We start from the raw sequence: 16574 nt of genomic DNA, 5'->3' as shown, positions 1-16574 counted from the left end.
GGGCAAGGACAGCTGCTTCTCCAGGCTTGGCAGCACCAGCCAGCTCCACAGGCTGATGAGGCTTCAACAAGACCTTACTGAGCACAGGGAGCTGCCAATGGCACAAAGTGACTCTGGAATTCGTTGTTGACACTAAAGTAGCAACGTGGGAAGACACTTCCCTTCCTCACAGCCCTGGCACATGGGAAGGAGAACTGCCTGAAATTGCCCCAAATGAATAAAACTCATTAACAATACCATTACTGTTGTTTGCCTCTCATCTCAAAGCATGAGCTAGATCCTGGACTCTGGAATGTGCTTCTATTTATTTATTTATAGCTACAACAAAGTCAGTTTCCAAAATCAAGGCAAATATTTTCCTCCCTAAGTGAGATGAAGAGCACCTGGCTGTAGACAGCTTTTGAGGACAGCAAACTGCAACTAAGTCCACAGCCAGAGTTCAGAAACAGTCCTGACCAGAGCACTGGAAGTGGTGAAAACTGAACTGCTGGAAGATTTATCATGGAATCAGCAGTGAGGGCTTTGAGCAAGTAAGGTGCATCCCACTGGATCTCTCTTTCCTGTACCAAAGCACACCAGGACCACAGCAGGCAGGGAGCAACCTCCAAAACATTTCACTTGTAGAGGTGGGGCAGCACATGACTGCCTAGGGAGCTCAAACCCCTCCTGACTCTGTGCTGGGAATGTGAGGGAAGAGCCTCTGCCCAGGGCTGCCAGTTAAGCAACTCCATCACTTCACTGCATGCAGTTTGAAGTGAATTTTGTCAGTACAAAGCTGGCAATGTAGTATGCAAATGTTCATTGTGCCAACACACAGTGGGGTGGGGGTTTGGAGTCAAAAACTTCAGGCATTGATCTGTTTTTACATAAAGCAGCAAAACGCTTCACCCCTCACCTCCTCCTGTGCTCACCTACATCAAGTAAAAATAGTTTGTGTGACAAAGTAATCACCAGTTTCCAACTTGGTGTTCTCTCCCTATTAATCTAATTAAGAAACTGGCAACATTTAGCTATTTATAACCTGCAAAAATCTCCATTTTAAAAGATGAAAAGCCAGGAAGTTGCACTCAGACATGAAATGTGCTTGAAGTTGGAGACAGAGAAAGATCACCTTAGAAATCAACCCCTGCTTGCAAGGTGCAGCTGAGCACCTCAGCTCCAGAGGGTGCTCAGCCTCCATGGCACCCCACGAACAGTGAGCATTGCTGTCCTCCACAGACACAGAACTAACTGCTCATGGTTTGTTTCCTATGGCTAAGGGGCCACAGGACATAAAATCTGTGTTGGGAACGTTTGATACTGCTTCACCTCGCTTGCTTTTTAGTATTCCCATCACTCAGTGGGTCAAGAGACACAGTCTCAGATGTACAAGAACAGCCTTAGCACTGGGAAGAGAAAACCAGAAGAAATTCCTGTCCCCATTTCAATTCCTGACAGAACATCCTGGTTACGAACTCAGCAAGGCCAACAAACAAATTCCAGAGGCCTTGCTGGCTGTGACCAAGAGCACAGCCACTGCCCTTTGGAAATGTCAAGCAATTATCAAATTATCACCATGTAAAAGCAATGTTCTAAGTATCTGGATGCATTTGTGCACTGTTCCATGGTTTTATGTCTACAGGGGATGGATTTCTCCCACCTTTTATCACAATAAAACTTCCCAAACCATAAAAGTGCATAGCTTCAAAGTTACAACTCTTCCAGCAGGTGAGAGCAGAAAAGTAGGCTTGGCTTGGCTTAGAACTGGTGGAGAAAGTCTTCAGGAAATCCTTCTGTTATTAATGTTATAAGGAAAAAAAAAACAAAACCAAAAAACCAACAAACCAAACCTGTCATGAAGTGGAACAGAGACAACTTGATGTAGTGAATTGAAAGTGCCAGGGAGGCAGAACTCCCACGTGGCAATAATAGAGCAGAATTTATATTCAGTGCTCATTTCTATGGTAACCACTATTGTGGTGGGGAGAGATGTGAGAAATGACTTCAGCACGCAGAAAACAAAGATGCAAACTTAACTACTGGCAAGATTTGCTGGATTAACATGTTCAGGTTATTAATTTTGTTAATTTTTACTGTATGACAATCATAAAAGTGCCCAGACTGGGTGGATATATGGCTTGATTGCTGCACTATGGACTCCTGCACAAGCATTTCTTGCTGTCTATTTCATCTGCCCTTTTTATGGGCCACTCAGCAGAATGCCATCACCCTGCCTTTTCTTTCTGGTTTGGGTTTGGTTTCTTTTTTGTTTTGTTTGTTGGGGTTCTTTTACTTCACTTCTGTTGAATGTGGTATCTCAGTTTGCAGTATCTCATGAAGCCTGTCACAAACAACTCAGGTCACTGCACAGAGGTGTGAGGGGACCCTCTGGTGCTGGACTGGTCTTCTCTGGATGTGATCAATGGGTGATTCCCACTTCTAGCACTTGATCCTGCCAGAGCAGGAGTCCCTCCAGGGCCTTCTGAACTACACTGCCAATTTTATGTCTCCTGCCAACACTATCACTTAAACTTAACACCTTCATTCAAAACAGCTATCAAAACACTGTCACTGTCACAACGAGACTTGCACCTGTGCAGCAAGTCAAACCTCCACACAAGGCAGAAGCCAGACATGCACTTTCCTAGTGCAACTCCACCTTGTCTCAACAATTTGAGTACCTGCAGACCAGCCCAGGGCACTGCAGCAGCTCAGCCACCCCGGGGCTGGCAGCGGAGGCAGCTCTGAGACTCAGTGGCCAAACAAAACCTTTATGAACAAACAGGCCATGAGAGTTTAGCCAAGATGTGACAGACAGCAGCGACACACCAGTGGTGGCCTGCTCTGAGGAGATCCTGCCTGCTGGCCTGTCCTGACCCAGCACAGAGAGCTACTGGTCTCCAGCCCTACCTGTTTATGAGGACCCCTGAGTATATGTGCCTTGGCACCTTCACAAGCCGTCCTCATCGCTTCCAGCGACGGCGTGCCCAGCAGGTCTGTGATCAGATCCAGCTGCAGGGAACAGACACACAGCTCAGACACACAGCCAGAGAGTCACCGCAGAATCACAGAATGCTTTGGCTTGGAAGGGACCTGAAAGATCATCCAGTTCCGTGGGCAGGGACACCTTCCAGGCTGCTCAAAGCCTCACCCAGCCTGGCCTTGAACACTCCAAGGGATGGGACAGCCACAACTTCTCTGCTCCAGTGTCTCACCACCCTCACAGTAAAGAACCTTTTCCTAGTATCTAATATATATAAATATTATATATTAAGAGTTTGAGCAGCTGATGGGAAATGGCTGCACCAGGCTGGCAGAATCCTCTCTTCCTGCCACCTTGATCCTTCCAAACGGATTCTGCTTACTGCCAGAGTCCATCCAGAGCGTGGAATGTCACCTTCAGCAGAAGGCTGGCAGGTGCTTGCACAGCCTGTCAGTCACTGTGTGTGATCTCACAGCTTTTAATGCCAGGTAGCTTCTAATCTCTAGATGAGCACAGCAACACTGAAGATAAACATTTTTATGTCAGCACATCTTGTTCCTTCTCTTAGACAGAAGGCTAAATGCAGCCACCTCCAACAGCTTGCTGCAGGCATTATTGTCTCTGCAGTAAAAGCAGCCCTCCAGGGCAGATAGATACAGGTGGGTTAGAGTGGCCTGCTCATTGTTGCAATGGGGATGAATCTTGCTGCAGCTCATGCTTTTGTACCTAGCCATAGCTATGCAAGGTAATAAAATATTCACTGTGATCATCACTGAAGTGAGCAGTTTGAGCAACACCAGTAACTGGCAGCTTCAACAGCTCAGGTGCCAACACTGTGCATCCAACACTCTGTCTCCAGTTAGGTCTCAGCTGAAAACTTTACTTTCTTGTATCAGCTGTTAGAAAAGGCTTGATCTCAGTTACAGCACCTTTACCTTATCTCAATAAAATGCTACAGCAGGCTTTGGTACTGCAGCAGATTACAGAGGATTACACAAAAAATCCACATTTCAGAAGTGAAGGTTAATAACCACTCCATTTAGCACTGTCTGCAAGCCAGCATTTCAGTGTTTCCAGGCAGCTTGGGAGCTTTTGCCTGTCTGCAAACCAGGTAAAACAAAAGCACATCTGAGCTTCAAAATCATTGGTAGCACAGAACCACAGATGTTAGGGGTTGGAAGGGACCTCCAAAGCTCATCCAGTCCAACCCCCCTGCCAGAGCAGGATCATCCAGGGAAGGTCACACAGGAACACATCCAGGTAGGTTTTGAATGTCTCCAGAGATGGAGACTCCACAACCTCTCCGGGCAGCCTGCTCCAGGGCTCTGTCATCCTTACAGTACAAAAGTTTTTCCTTCTGTTTCTGTGGCACCTCCTCTGCTCCAGCTTGCACCCAGTGCCCCTTGTCCTGTCATTGGACATCCCTAAGCAGAACCTGGCTCTGTCCCTTCACATCTTTATTAGGAGGACTGAGAGTACCCCTCAGGTTCCTCTGCTCCAAGCTGCAGAGCCCCAGCTCCCTCAGCCTGTCCTCACAGGAAGATGTTCCACTGCCTCCAGCAGCTTTGTGGCTCTGTGCTGGACTCTTTCAAGCAGCTCCCTAAGGTCCATCTTGAACTGAGGGTCCCAGAAATGGACACAATATTCCAGATGTGGCCTCACAAGGCTGCAGAGTGAAGGGGCAGGAGAACCTCTCTTGGCCTACTCACCACAGCCCTTCTAATACACCCCAGGATGCCATTGGCTTTCTTGGCCACCAGGTCACTCCCCAGCCTCTACTGGTCCATGGGGTTGTTCTTTCCCAGATGCCATTTCTACCCTCGTCCCTGTTGGATTTGATTCCACTCCTCCCTGCCCAGCTCTCCAGCCTGCCCAGGTCTCGCTGACTGGCATGGCTGACTCCACCAAATTACGCAGCAGAAAAAAAAAAAAAAGGCTGAAGGGAAATGGAATTCTACCTGCTGGATGGGGCTCTGTGCCTGAAACAATATCCTTCGGCCCAGCAGCTCTGCAAAGATGCAGCCTACAGACCAGATGTCAATGGCATTGCTGTAGTGGCGGCTGCCCATCAGGATTTCTGGAGCTCGGTAATACTGAGTGACAACTTCCTGAGTCATGTGGCGAGATTCATCTAATTCTTCCACCCTGGCCAATCCAAAATCACAAATCTAAATTGAGAAGGTAAATAAAACAATTAAAATAACCAAAACACTTAATGCATTTCAAATAGGCAACCTTCTGGGAATGAAGGAGGAAAATCCCCAAGCAGCATTCCGAATAAATCGATCGGCTGTAACTTGCACCAGCAAAAGGGCAAGGGGAATGGGAAGAGATTCTGCTACTTTGTTCCACATTCATTTCAACTTGGGGCAATTTCCTTGGAAATCACAGTACACTTTTTTCAGTCAGCATTACAATATTCATAACCAAAAAGAGTAAAAAAGCTTTGCACTGAAGAGGGAAATGCAGATCCCTCTGGGTGCAGAATGTCTCATCCCAAAGAAGACTTCATTTGTTGATGCCATGCCTCAAAGTGTCCCAGAAAGGTTCAGCCTTCAGCTCGCTTTGGCTTTGAGAGCTTTTGCAAAGGTTTGGAACCAGAAGGGTTAAGGAAACAGACCCAAAGTTTCTCAGCACATCAGTGGAGTTTTTATACCTGGCATGGACTATGGAGCACACTGAAGCCCTCTGGAATTTCACGTGCTTGAGAAGTAGAGGCTTGGGCATCCTGGGTCACCTTCACTGTGACCTGCACACTGAACAATTACATTGCAGCTCCTGAAGAAACCTCCTGCCTTCCTCAGCTGCTGAGGGCAGGAGAGAGCCCACCAAGCCACAGACAAATCCTCTCTGCCTTGCCTTCATCAATTTGAGGAGAGGAAGGCAGAAAAGAGGAGAGGGAAATGTTTGTTTCCTTCATAATTTCTAATGAATCTGTGGGATTTTTTGCCTTTTAGAATGACTTGCAGGAGAAGTGTTCACCTTAAAGGTTTCTGTTTAACAAACAGCAAGTGGTTTATAAGGAACAGCACACACAGATGGACATTTGCAATAAATTTAAGGAGCACCTTCAGAACACAGTTGCTGTTCACAAGGAGGTTCCCTGGTTTAATGTCTCGATGTAAAATGCCAGCAGAATGTAGATATTTCAGACCTGAAACATGAAATGAAATTAAAATAATCAAGGTGAGGATGTGTTGAGAATAAATAGTGAGAAACAGGATAGAAAAAAAAAGAAGATAAAATAAAGCAAAACAGTAAAGCAAAACAGTAAAGCAAAACAGTAAAGCAAAACAGTAAAGCAAAACAGTAAAGCAAAACAGTAAAGCAAAACAGTAAAGCAAAACAGTAAAGCAAAACAGTAAAGCAAAACAGTAAAGCAAAACAGTAAAGCAAAACAGTAAAGCAAAACAGTAAAGCAAAACAGTAAAGCAAAACAGTAAAGCAAAACAGTAAAGCAAAACAGTAAAGCAAAACAGTAAAGCAAAACAGTAAAGCAAAACAGTAAAGCAAAACAGTAAAGCAAAACAGTAAAGCAAAACAGTAAAGCAAAACAGTAAAGCAAAACAGTAAAGCAAAACAGTAAAGCAAAACAGTAAAGCAAAACAGTAAAGCAAAACAGTAAAGCAAAACAGTAAAGCAAAACAGTAAAGCAAAACAGTAAAGCAAAACAGTAAAGCAAAACAGTAAAGCAAAACAGTAAAGCAAAACAGTAAAGCAAAACAGTAAAGCAAAACAGTAAAGCAAAACAGTAAAGCAAAACAGTAAAGCAAAACAGTAAAGCAAAACAGTAAAGCAAAACAGTAAAGCAAAACAGTAAAGCAAAACAGTAAAGCAAAACAGTAAAGCAAAACAGTAAAGCAAAACAGTAAAGCAAAACAGTAAAGCAAAACAGTAAAGCAAAACAGTAAAGCAAAACAGTAAAGCAAAACAAAGCAAACAGTAAAGCAAAACAGTAAAGCAAAACAGTAAAGCAAAACAGTAAAGCAAAACAGTAAAGCAAAACAGTAAAGCAAAACAGTAAAGCAAAACAGTAAAGCAAAACAGTAAAGCAAAACAGTAAAGCAAAACAAGGCAAAATAAACCAAACCAAAACCAAACCCAACCCAAGCCAAAACTAAACAAAACAAAGCCAAAGCCAAAACCAAAACCAAACCAAACCCCAACAAAAAAAACCAAAACCCAACCCAACCCAACCCTAAACCAAACCACTACAGAATTGTCATTAAATTTAAAGGCAGAAAATTTACCTCTCAAAATCTGGTAAAGAAAAACTTTGACATGATCTGAGCTGAGTGGCTGAGGAGAGACGATGATCTTATGGAGGTCACTCTGCATCAATTCAGTGACAACATATCTTCAATTTATTAGTTAAGGAAAAAACAGCAAGTCCAGCACATAATCTCCTGAAACATTTACTCTAAAGTCCTAGGAATCTGAGCCAGAGCTATTGAGTGAAAAACAATAAAGCTGCTTCAGGGGTCAAGCCTCCAGACTCTTACAAGAAGGAAAAGAGAGCACAGGTTGTGAAAGCAAACAGATGACTCAATAAGGCAGCCTCTGAGTGAAGGTCGTTGTTACAAAATGATTGCAAAGTCAGATTACAACTCAGAAAACAGAATAAAATCTCAATATGGTTAATGGCATCTTGAAACCCTTCAGACTGGTGAGCCACAAGTTCCAAACAGCTGTGGCAGTGTCTTCATGGCAGGCATAGATCAGCATGGTTTAAGCAGGCAAGCTGGCAAGGGCAGCCTGTGAAAGCTGCCTACCAAAAGCACCTTGCAGGTCGCTACCTGCTCAGCAATGAGGGCTTATCAAAACACAAATGCTTCCCTGAATCTACCCAGGACCTACTATTTGTCCTTCACAAGCACCATACACATACAAACCCCAGGTGTCAAACTCCGTCTAAGTTACAATAGGAGAAGAAAAAGAGGAAAAAAAATAATAAACAAACTCTCTGGAGGAAAACCAAACCCCAAACAGAAAGCTCAGATCTGCAGAACGTGGCAGTGGTCATGCTCACTGCTGGCTGACACAAGTAGCTGGAGACACAGGGAGCTGCAGCTGCTGTGCTGAGGTGTTAGGAAGGGGTTTGGGTTTGTTCAGGAAGCACTAAACAGACTGCTTCAAAAAAGGGGAAACATGGGAGAGGCAAGCAGTGTATCTGAACCCACAAACCCAACATCCCAGTGTCCACTTCCTGAGCATGCTGCAGTAACAGAATGTGCAGAAATCACGAGATAAACCCTCGGACACTTCAACCACATCTGCCCAGGCTGGCAGAGGCTGCTGGGGATCAGCAGTGATGAAGAGCCTGTTGGGTCTCAGAGAAGCTGCCTCCACTGTCCTCTGCTGGGCTCTGCTTCACTCAGAGCAATGCTGGTAAATGAAGTTTTGACTCTGGAGCTGTGGTTCAGAGCAGAGTTTAAAGCAAAACCACAGCACCTCAACTTTTGCAAAGGGCTCAACTTGCGCTGCTGAGAGCTCAAAACTCTTGCAACAAAGCTAACAAAGTCACACCAAGTCCTGTGTCTAACCAGTTAAAAGCGTGGCAGAGACATAGTGCATGCTGCCAGGGCCATGCGGAAGATCAAGGAGGGAGTTTGAAAGGCAGCTGCATCTCCTGGCCCCCATCCAGTACCCTCCCTTGGTGTCCCAGATCCATCCACAGTGGAAGGGCAACTCTCAGCCTCCCTTACCCACCAACTGCTCAGTGCTAGGAGTGGCTGCCACCAAAGGCTGGAGGGGAATGTATTTGCCTCTGCTCCTCAGGTAGAAGCTGGGGTTTGCTGTGCAGGAGGAAGTTCTACCTCAGTCCCACTTGTCCTCTGCATCTGCCAGGCACGAGCTCTGGTAACTCCATGAACTCAGTGACCTCGGGGTGGAATTTTTAGGAGTGTGCTGCCCTGACCTTTCCTCTGGAGCAAAGCTAACTGGGTCAGTGGGAGGGCTCAGGCTGGTTTTAAATCTCACCATTATCCTATCAGGTGGTTCAATGCTCTTTACAACCAGCTCTGCTCCAGATCAAGCCTGAAATGTAATAGCAAACCCTGACTTCAGGTGAGATGTTTATCTCTTGGTACGAGGGTAAGCAAGGGAGCTTCAGCAGGAACTTCTGCTTGTCCTTCCCACCATCAGCAGGTCCCTGGCACAGGTCAAGCTGCACTTGCAATCATCTAGAGAAAACTTCACATTTTCTTTCATCTCTATACCTAATCCATCTTCCCCTTCCATCTGTTGCTCTGCAAACTCTACCCAGCCAAAACCTATCAGCCAAACTTTTCACCTGCCACCAGCACACCATACAAAAATGGATTTAAAAAATTAAATACTGCCAACTTCTGGACAAAAAAAAAAAAAAACAAAACCCCAAAAAAACTAACACCAAAATCCTCCCAATTAAGATTGCATTCATAAAGAAAAAAAAAAACAACAACCCTGCAGCACCAGAATGTTAAGTCCTCTAATTTGCCTTTTCCTCTTTGCAAAGGGCCTCTGAAATATTTATACCAACCTTTTAAAATTTGGGAGTTACCTTTAGGCTGCAACAGAGCTTTAATGTTTAATGTAAAACATTTAAACAAACAACAAAAAAAAAGGTCCCAAAGCATTACTCTGCACTTTATGATGACAAGATTTTTGTTTTGCTAACACCACAAATCCTCCTAAATCTCAATCCCAAGCATAATGTCTCCCAGATGTCTCAACTAGTTGCCATGCCAACTAAAGCAGCTTAAATTAAATGAGGGCCTGAAATGGCACCTGCACCACTCCAGGTCTGCTGCACATTACATAAAGCTCTCTTGACAGGGGCTCAGAGGTGCCATTAACTTGAGCAGCAGCTATCTGATTATTGTCTCTGGATAATTTAATGAGGGTCTCTAAACAAGAGGGAAAGCAGCTCCTGCTTGATGTTCTTGCCTCTGACAAATGTGGCAGCTCCTTAACAGCTGGTACCCGAGCAGGTCAGTGCCTTGGCTCCAGCCACTGCTATGAATGTTGAGCAAAAGTGACACCCAAATTCCTCCAGGATTTCAGCCAACTCCTCTAACAGGTGCCTGCAGGTCTCCTGTGCAAGCTGAAGCATCAGATGCTGGCTGTGAGGTGGTTGCTGGACCTGTGGCACGTAGCTAACCCAACATCCCCACCAGACAGAAATTGCCACTGACAGCAGTAATTAGTTAAGTAGCTGTGTAAAATTAGAACTACAAATGTACCAATTTACTCCACAATAATCACCAAGGCAAAGGCATGGCACAAGAGAACTTCACTGGCTCTGCTGACTGGGAGAGGTGCTGAGGTGGGAGATTTCACCAAGGGACAGGGCAGTTTCAGAAAGCAGTGAAGCCCCCTGTGATGTGGTGGCTCTCACACTGACCTGGGGCTTCTTTATTAGGGCTCTGCTCACCTCCAAATTCAACTCTGTGGACTTGTGGAGAGTGACCAAGCAGGTCTAAGGAGGCTCTCCTCCCCCTCTACTCTGCCCTGGCGAGACCACACTTGGAATACTGAGTCCAGTTTTGGGCTCCCCAGTTCAGGAGAGTCAGGGATGTGCTGGAGAGAGTCCAACAGAGAGCTGTGAGGATGACTGGGGACTTGAACATCTCTGCTCTGAGGAAACTGTCACAGTGCTGAACTTCAGTGCTGAACATATAAAACCTAAAGCTCACTAAAGAGCCTCTTTCTCGTTTATTTTCTCAAGACAGGCACCTAGAACACCACAGCCTCATGACCTCTTCAAATCTGCACTTTGGGCCTTCTCTTACTGTTTGGGTTTGGGTTTTTCTTTCCCCAAGCAGGGCACCAGAACTCCTCAAAGAGAATAAAGGAAATCAAACGGAGCCAGCTCAATCCCTTCCCATTTTCCTCACTGATCAGTAAGCCTTATTGTAAACATGGAATGTTGCTGCATCTTTAGGAACGGTGGATCAACAAAAGAAGTCCTTAAGACTATATCCTCTATACATGGAGTGTAGTGACCTGATCTTACAATAGATCTGACACAAGTTCTCCTTATCCTCCAGCCAGCAGAAGCACATGCAGTTAAAACACCTATTCATTCATTCTTCTAATGAATTTAAGGGTCAGGAGTGCACTTACTGCAATGATTTCAAAAGAAGAAAGGAGACTGCACAAAGTAAACAGTTTTCACTTACCACTCTCAGAGCCAAGAAATTCAACCTGAAAACCAGGCAGCCCTATAAAATACTAGTCAGAATGACTTAAAAATCAGCAAACCATGAAGGCAACTAATATTTCTGGGCTTAGATTCAAAACTTGGCAGTAGCTAAGCTCATGAAACTAAGCTTATCCCACTTAAGTATTCTTGATTGTACAAGCCGAGGGAAGTAGTAATCCTTAACCTAGATCTGATCTATAACTCATAAGACTTGTTAGAAAATGAGGGCATTGAATGAGTGCAAATAGCCAAAATCCAGTTTATGAAGACTGCTCCTGCACTGCTCACATGAGAGAGAGAGAGAGAGCAAAGCAAAATTTCAGAGCTGCAGGTACCCTGGTAGAGCACAGCAATATTTTCTACCAGTGGATTTCTTTAGCAATCAGTAAATCCTGCTCTGGTTAGATTGAAATCACCAAGTTTAAAATACCCCTAACTTTCTTCACCAATCAATTCAAAGTCTTATAAATAGATCAAACCACATCTCACAAAGTTCAGTTTCTCTAAAAATAAAGAATGACATTTTTTCCCCCACCCATTAACTGTCTTGTAAAGTGGGTCATACAGAAAAGCAGCTAAGGCCCAGCAGTAACTAACAACCAACCTGCCAAAGCCTAACCATAAGAAGGTGAAGCACTCAAGCCTCAAGCAGCTCCACTGAAGACTGACACCAACATAACAAAGCCACTGGTAGGAGACACAGAACACAAGATGTGGACATCTGGGGGACAGTGCATTAATTGCTCTTTCAAACCTAACCATTACTGTGCATCCAGGTAGCAGCAAAAGCTCTCAGGTCCTAATGATGATTGTATAAAAATGATGTCATTTTAGAAAATAAACCCCAACGACCCTTTCTGTATGCTCCTGAAGGTACAGGCATCCATTGTCAGATGGAAAATGATTGGCAGGTCTCTTATATAAGCCCACAACAGACACTTCATAGTGTCCTGCCTGCTTTACAGGCAGATTCTGGTAATCATTTTGAGTTTGGGAGGCAGCAGTACCTGTTGGCAAATACCCAGACACTACCCTGCACTTGCTGGCTCTTCCATAATCAAAGCTTCATGTTCAGCTCTTCACCATTTCACCTCCAATGTTAACAAAAGTTAAGAGTTCTTCAGAGGACAGATTTGCTTCTTTAAATAAAACTGTTTGGATACAGGCTCCAGGGTTTTGTAGCTCTGTTGCCCAGATCCCAGCAGCTCCTTGCAGTTTCTAAGCTAATGAGAACAACACCTACCTCAATTAGGTGCTCTACTTTGGACAGTTAGGATACATTTCTTCAAAATAGTCAATGTGTGGAGGCTGGAGGATGTCGAGGGCAGAGAGTACCTAGGAAACACCACACAAGATCAAGACCTGTCCCAGTCAAACAAAAGCAATCCCCTTTCAAAAAGCCATTCAGGCTGCAGCTTTCTTACAGAGCTTGGCTCCATTCTACCCCAATGTTCTGTCTCACTAGGTGTGGGAATTCAACAGACTCCCATCACAGATATTCTGTACAGTCAGGGGCTCTCTCTCTTGCTTTTAATTCAAGAGACTTTTCCCAGCTGTTCAAGTGCTAGCTTAAAAGCATAAATTTTATCTACTCAATAAGAACTGGATAATTTCATATATACATAATCAGAGCTGATTTGAAAGAAGTTATTCTAGCAAAAGCTATGACACTTTGTCCTGCCTTTCACCTTTAACAGCTTTGTGATACTCTGCTTCCATGTGGGAACTGCAAAGCCCAATGTTTGTAATTCTGAACCAGAAGCTCTGTGCAAAGCAAAAAGGCAGAAAAACAGCAGCACAGAATTCCCATCCTCTCACAGGAAACAACACAACCTTGGTGTGGCCTTTGAGATCCTGTCCTGGGAACATTTAAGTGAAGCACACAAATTTCAGTGGCTATCAGGCTCAACTTCTGAGTGCTTAAAGAGATGCTTTTATTTAATTTTATAGTTCTCAGTACCATCTTCTCCATAACAAAGACTCTAGTGAGGAGCACTTAAAGTACCAGCTCAGAAGAAATTTTGTCCCAGAATCCATCTCCCAAGCACTGGTGACAGTGGTGGTGAGGACTCTGCAATCTGACACAGGCTTGCAAGGCAGCCCACCTACCACCAGCACTGAATGCAGTGCTTGACTAAAATAAACCCCTCAGATTCAAAAGGGTAAATTTTAAAAGAGGAAGAAAAGCAATGAAATAGGCTTTGAAAACAGATCCCCACTTCCTGATCCCATCCCACTAGGAGACAGCACTCCCCACACACTCATTACTGCTGATCAGTGGGAGAGTTACCACAGCCACTGACACTTGGGGAACAGCTTCTAGAAGTACTTTTTGATTCTCTTCAGACACAACCCTAGGGGTCAATCCAAACCATTTTTTTACATGTTTTCAGCTCAACCCTAGCTGACTTGACCCAAAGCAGATTTGGGAGTGCTATGCAACCACTCTGCCTCAAAAACTGAGCAACAAACTCCAACAAACGGAGGACGAAACAGTTTGGAAGAGAAACCCCCCCAGCTGGCATAACTTTGTGCAGCTCAACATTTATCCCATTTAGCCTCAAATCAGATTAGGTGGAAGTGGACTGCCTGTCTGTTTGCAAGCCTTTTGGAAAGGAAATTAGGAATCCTCTTGGATTTGGGATAATTCCAGTTTTGATAGTGTTTGTTTGCACCAACGGTATCTGAGTTCCCAGGAAATCTGCTAAGTGCAACATTAGAGAGCTTGCAAAGCAGTTGTGAGATTCTGCAAGTTAGAAGGAAGGAAACACTGCAGTTGTAGCTAGCTCCATCTTACAGTTAGGCTTTATCAAAGACTTGGAATTTACTTACATTGTCATGCTTAAAAAAACACAACATCTTCAACTCCCGGAAGACCCTTTTACAAGAGACCAAATTTTGGAAGACGTTGGGCATCTTTTTGAGTGCAACTCTCTTTCCATCTCGTGGATCTGTTACTGACCTACAGAATAAAAGATTTAGAAGATCACACACCACTGTCAGACAAATTATCTCCAGCAGAAAAGAATATTTTAAGAGTTCTTATCATTTCTCAGCTTAGGCAGTGAGTCAAAACAACGTGAAGACACTTCTAGGGCAGGAAGCATTGAGCCAAGGGCAGCACAGCCTGTGCTGCAGTCTGGACTCAGAGCAGTGTGGTCAGTCCTTGGTCACAGCACACATGGACACAGCCAGGCAGGCTTGGTGGCTGGGCATAGGGACATCACTGGGCACACACTTCCCACCACCAGCACAGAACGTAGCTCAAAGGCAGATTAACACCTTGAGCTGAGGAGTGGACATGATGACAAACACCTTCACCTCCCCCTCCAGAAAATAAGACCTTAGTAAGAGTAAAGTATGTCCTGAGTTACACAGGTTGGGTTTTGTTTGGTCTACTGCTTTCTTCTTCCTCTCCTCAAAGGGCAAAAAAACCCCAAGTAATCCCATTCTGAGGGCAAAAAAAGTGCATAATCCCATTCTGAGGGCAAAAAAGTACATAATGCCCCTCTGACAGAACACTGGCAAGAGTAAGACTACAAGCTGCACTCTCCCTACAGCACTTTAGGTCTGGAGAAGCAACAGCAGAGGTATCCAAGTGTCCACAACTGTAACCCAGGTGGTGTGATCCTTGTCTTCCTCTCACAGAGCTCCTGGGGTGCACACCTAGCAGTTCAGCATTCTAAGGTGCTCTGTCCATGGCAAGTATTTTAAAGTAATTGGATTCTGAAAATAGAATTTTATAATGAGAACCATAAAAGTAGAGCAAGGAGATGATGGTACCTCAATTCCAATTCCCAAATATGGCTTTTAAGGTGAAGCTTCTCAAACCTCACTACAAAACAGGGTTTCTAGACCTTCAGTTGTTAGGAAACCTTCATTTTTAATTTTTTTCCCCTGCATATTTTTACTGGGATTACCAAAATAACTTTCTTCTCAGTGCAATGCTGTAATCACACAAGAATCTACATCCAGCTGTGTAGTCATCCCTGATGACTACATTTGTCCTTCAAAAGTTGCTGGCTTTTCTAGCCATCAAGTGACCCTCCAACAGACACATGGAAGGCTTCTTCTTTTGTCTCAGGTCCATACTGTTTTAAGTGTCTAAATAAAAAAAAATAAGAGTGGAGTAATCAAACATCTGCCTTAATTCTGACCTCAAAGTACAAAACAATTCAATCCAGAATCAGAAGCAGCCCCTGACACAGGTTGCTGGGAGTCAGAAGAGAACAATCCCACAACTCTGGACTGGAGCACTTGGAAACAGGCACTGTGGGTTTGTGTTTCAAATAAGGGGCAGCAGGGGGCTCAGGGAAGTTGATCCCAGATTATTTCTGTGGTGGGAGACACGGAGCTGAAAAGAGTCTGAACAGGTTATCTAATTGACAAAATGTTTCCTCTTTTCTCCAGTATCTTTGCCTCTTGCCTCTATAGCCTAAACTGGAAAGAAAGGGAATGAAAACTGGAAGAGCTACAGAAAATCCACCATTAATGCAACCCAGTGCTGGCCACTGGCCAGAGTGAGACACCCTCCCCAGGCTGGTCACTGACTTGTCCCAGGCATGGTTACCCTCAGCAAGGCCATCTGCAAGCCAAAGGCACCACTGGGCAGCAGCAGATGATGTTCTGTGCTGGCCCACAGCTTTGGGATTCCAGCAGAGGCAGATTCTGAGTGACACAGCAGGGGCAGTGCCAGGCAGTGCCTCAGAGAGCCACAGAAACTAGATCCCAGTGTGAGCTGAGAGTTCCCACTGCTCCCAAGGTGAAACACACACTCATTAAGTAATTAGCAGTAGTGGTACTTAGGGCCTTGCCAAGTTTTGACCAAAGGCAGCAAACAAATGTTACAAAACCAAGCACCAAACCTCCAACCTGTAAAAGAAAATGTCAAAGCTGCCAGTTCCTGGGAATTCAGTAGAAACACCCTGGCTGCAAAAAAAAAAAAAAAAAAAAAAAATCCCCAAAACTTGCACAATTGTATTAATAAAAATCCCCCCTGCAGGCACTGCAGATGCTGATGGATTGCTGGTTTTGCCCTTTGTGCCCTTTGGAGTTGTGCCACCAGTGCTGCCTACTGCACACACACAGCTGCTACCAAGTGGATATTCCCAGCCAGGGCATGAATTCCACCAGCAGATCCCAGTGACGATACATCACACAGACATCAGACCTGAGACCTTTACCAACATGACAGCCTCTCCCCAGTGACTGCTGACTCCTGGGCAGACCACAAGTGCCTTCCTCAGCCATGTTATATTCAACACTATAGGTCAACCAAGAGTTACATAGCTCTCTTGCTAGGAAAAATACTTCATTTCAAACCATCTACTATGGCACATTTGGAACATGCACTCTGTCCAGCTCTGGAGCCCTCAACACAGGAAGGACATGGACCTGATGGGGCAGGTCCAGAGAAGACCATGAAAA

The 16574-nt window shown here is 44.6% G+C and overlaps 1 protein-coding gene across 1 annotated transcript in view; it reads right to left on the bottom strand.

Moving 5' to 3' along the window:
* Window positions 1-16574, bottom strand: part of NLK (nemo like kinase) — a 53064-nt gene that overhangs the window by 5532 nt on the left and 30958 nt on the right. Inside the window, exons 2-7 of the mRNA XM_054394381.1 lie at window positions 13980-14109; window positions 12427-12482; window positions 7213-7319; window positions 6031-6116; window positions 4921-5130; window positions 2890-2991 (exon numbers count right to left, since the gene is read on the bottom strand). Of these exons, the coding sequence (XP_054250356.1) occupies window positions 2890-2991; window positions 4921-5130; window positions 6031-6116; window positions 7213-7319; window positions 12427-12482; window positions 13980-14109 (691 nt within the window). The remainder of the gene's footprint in view (window positions 1-2889; window positions 2992-4920; window positions 5131-6030; window positions 6117-7212; window positions 7320-12426; window positions 12483-13979; window positions 14110-16574) is intronic.

The sequence above is a fragment of the Indicator indicator genome, chromosome 30 (genome assembly GCF_027791375.1).
Source record: "Indicator indicator isolate 239-I01 chromosome 30, UM_Iind_1.1, whole genome shotgun sequence".
Lineage (NCBI taxonomy): Eukaryota > Metazoa > Chordata > Aves > Piciformes > Indicatoridae > Indicator > Indicator indicator.
Note: the sequence above shows the minus strand (reverse complement) of the source record. Positions and strands in the feature narration are given on the sequence as shown.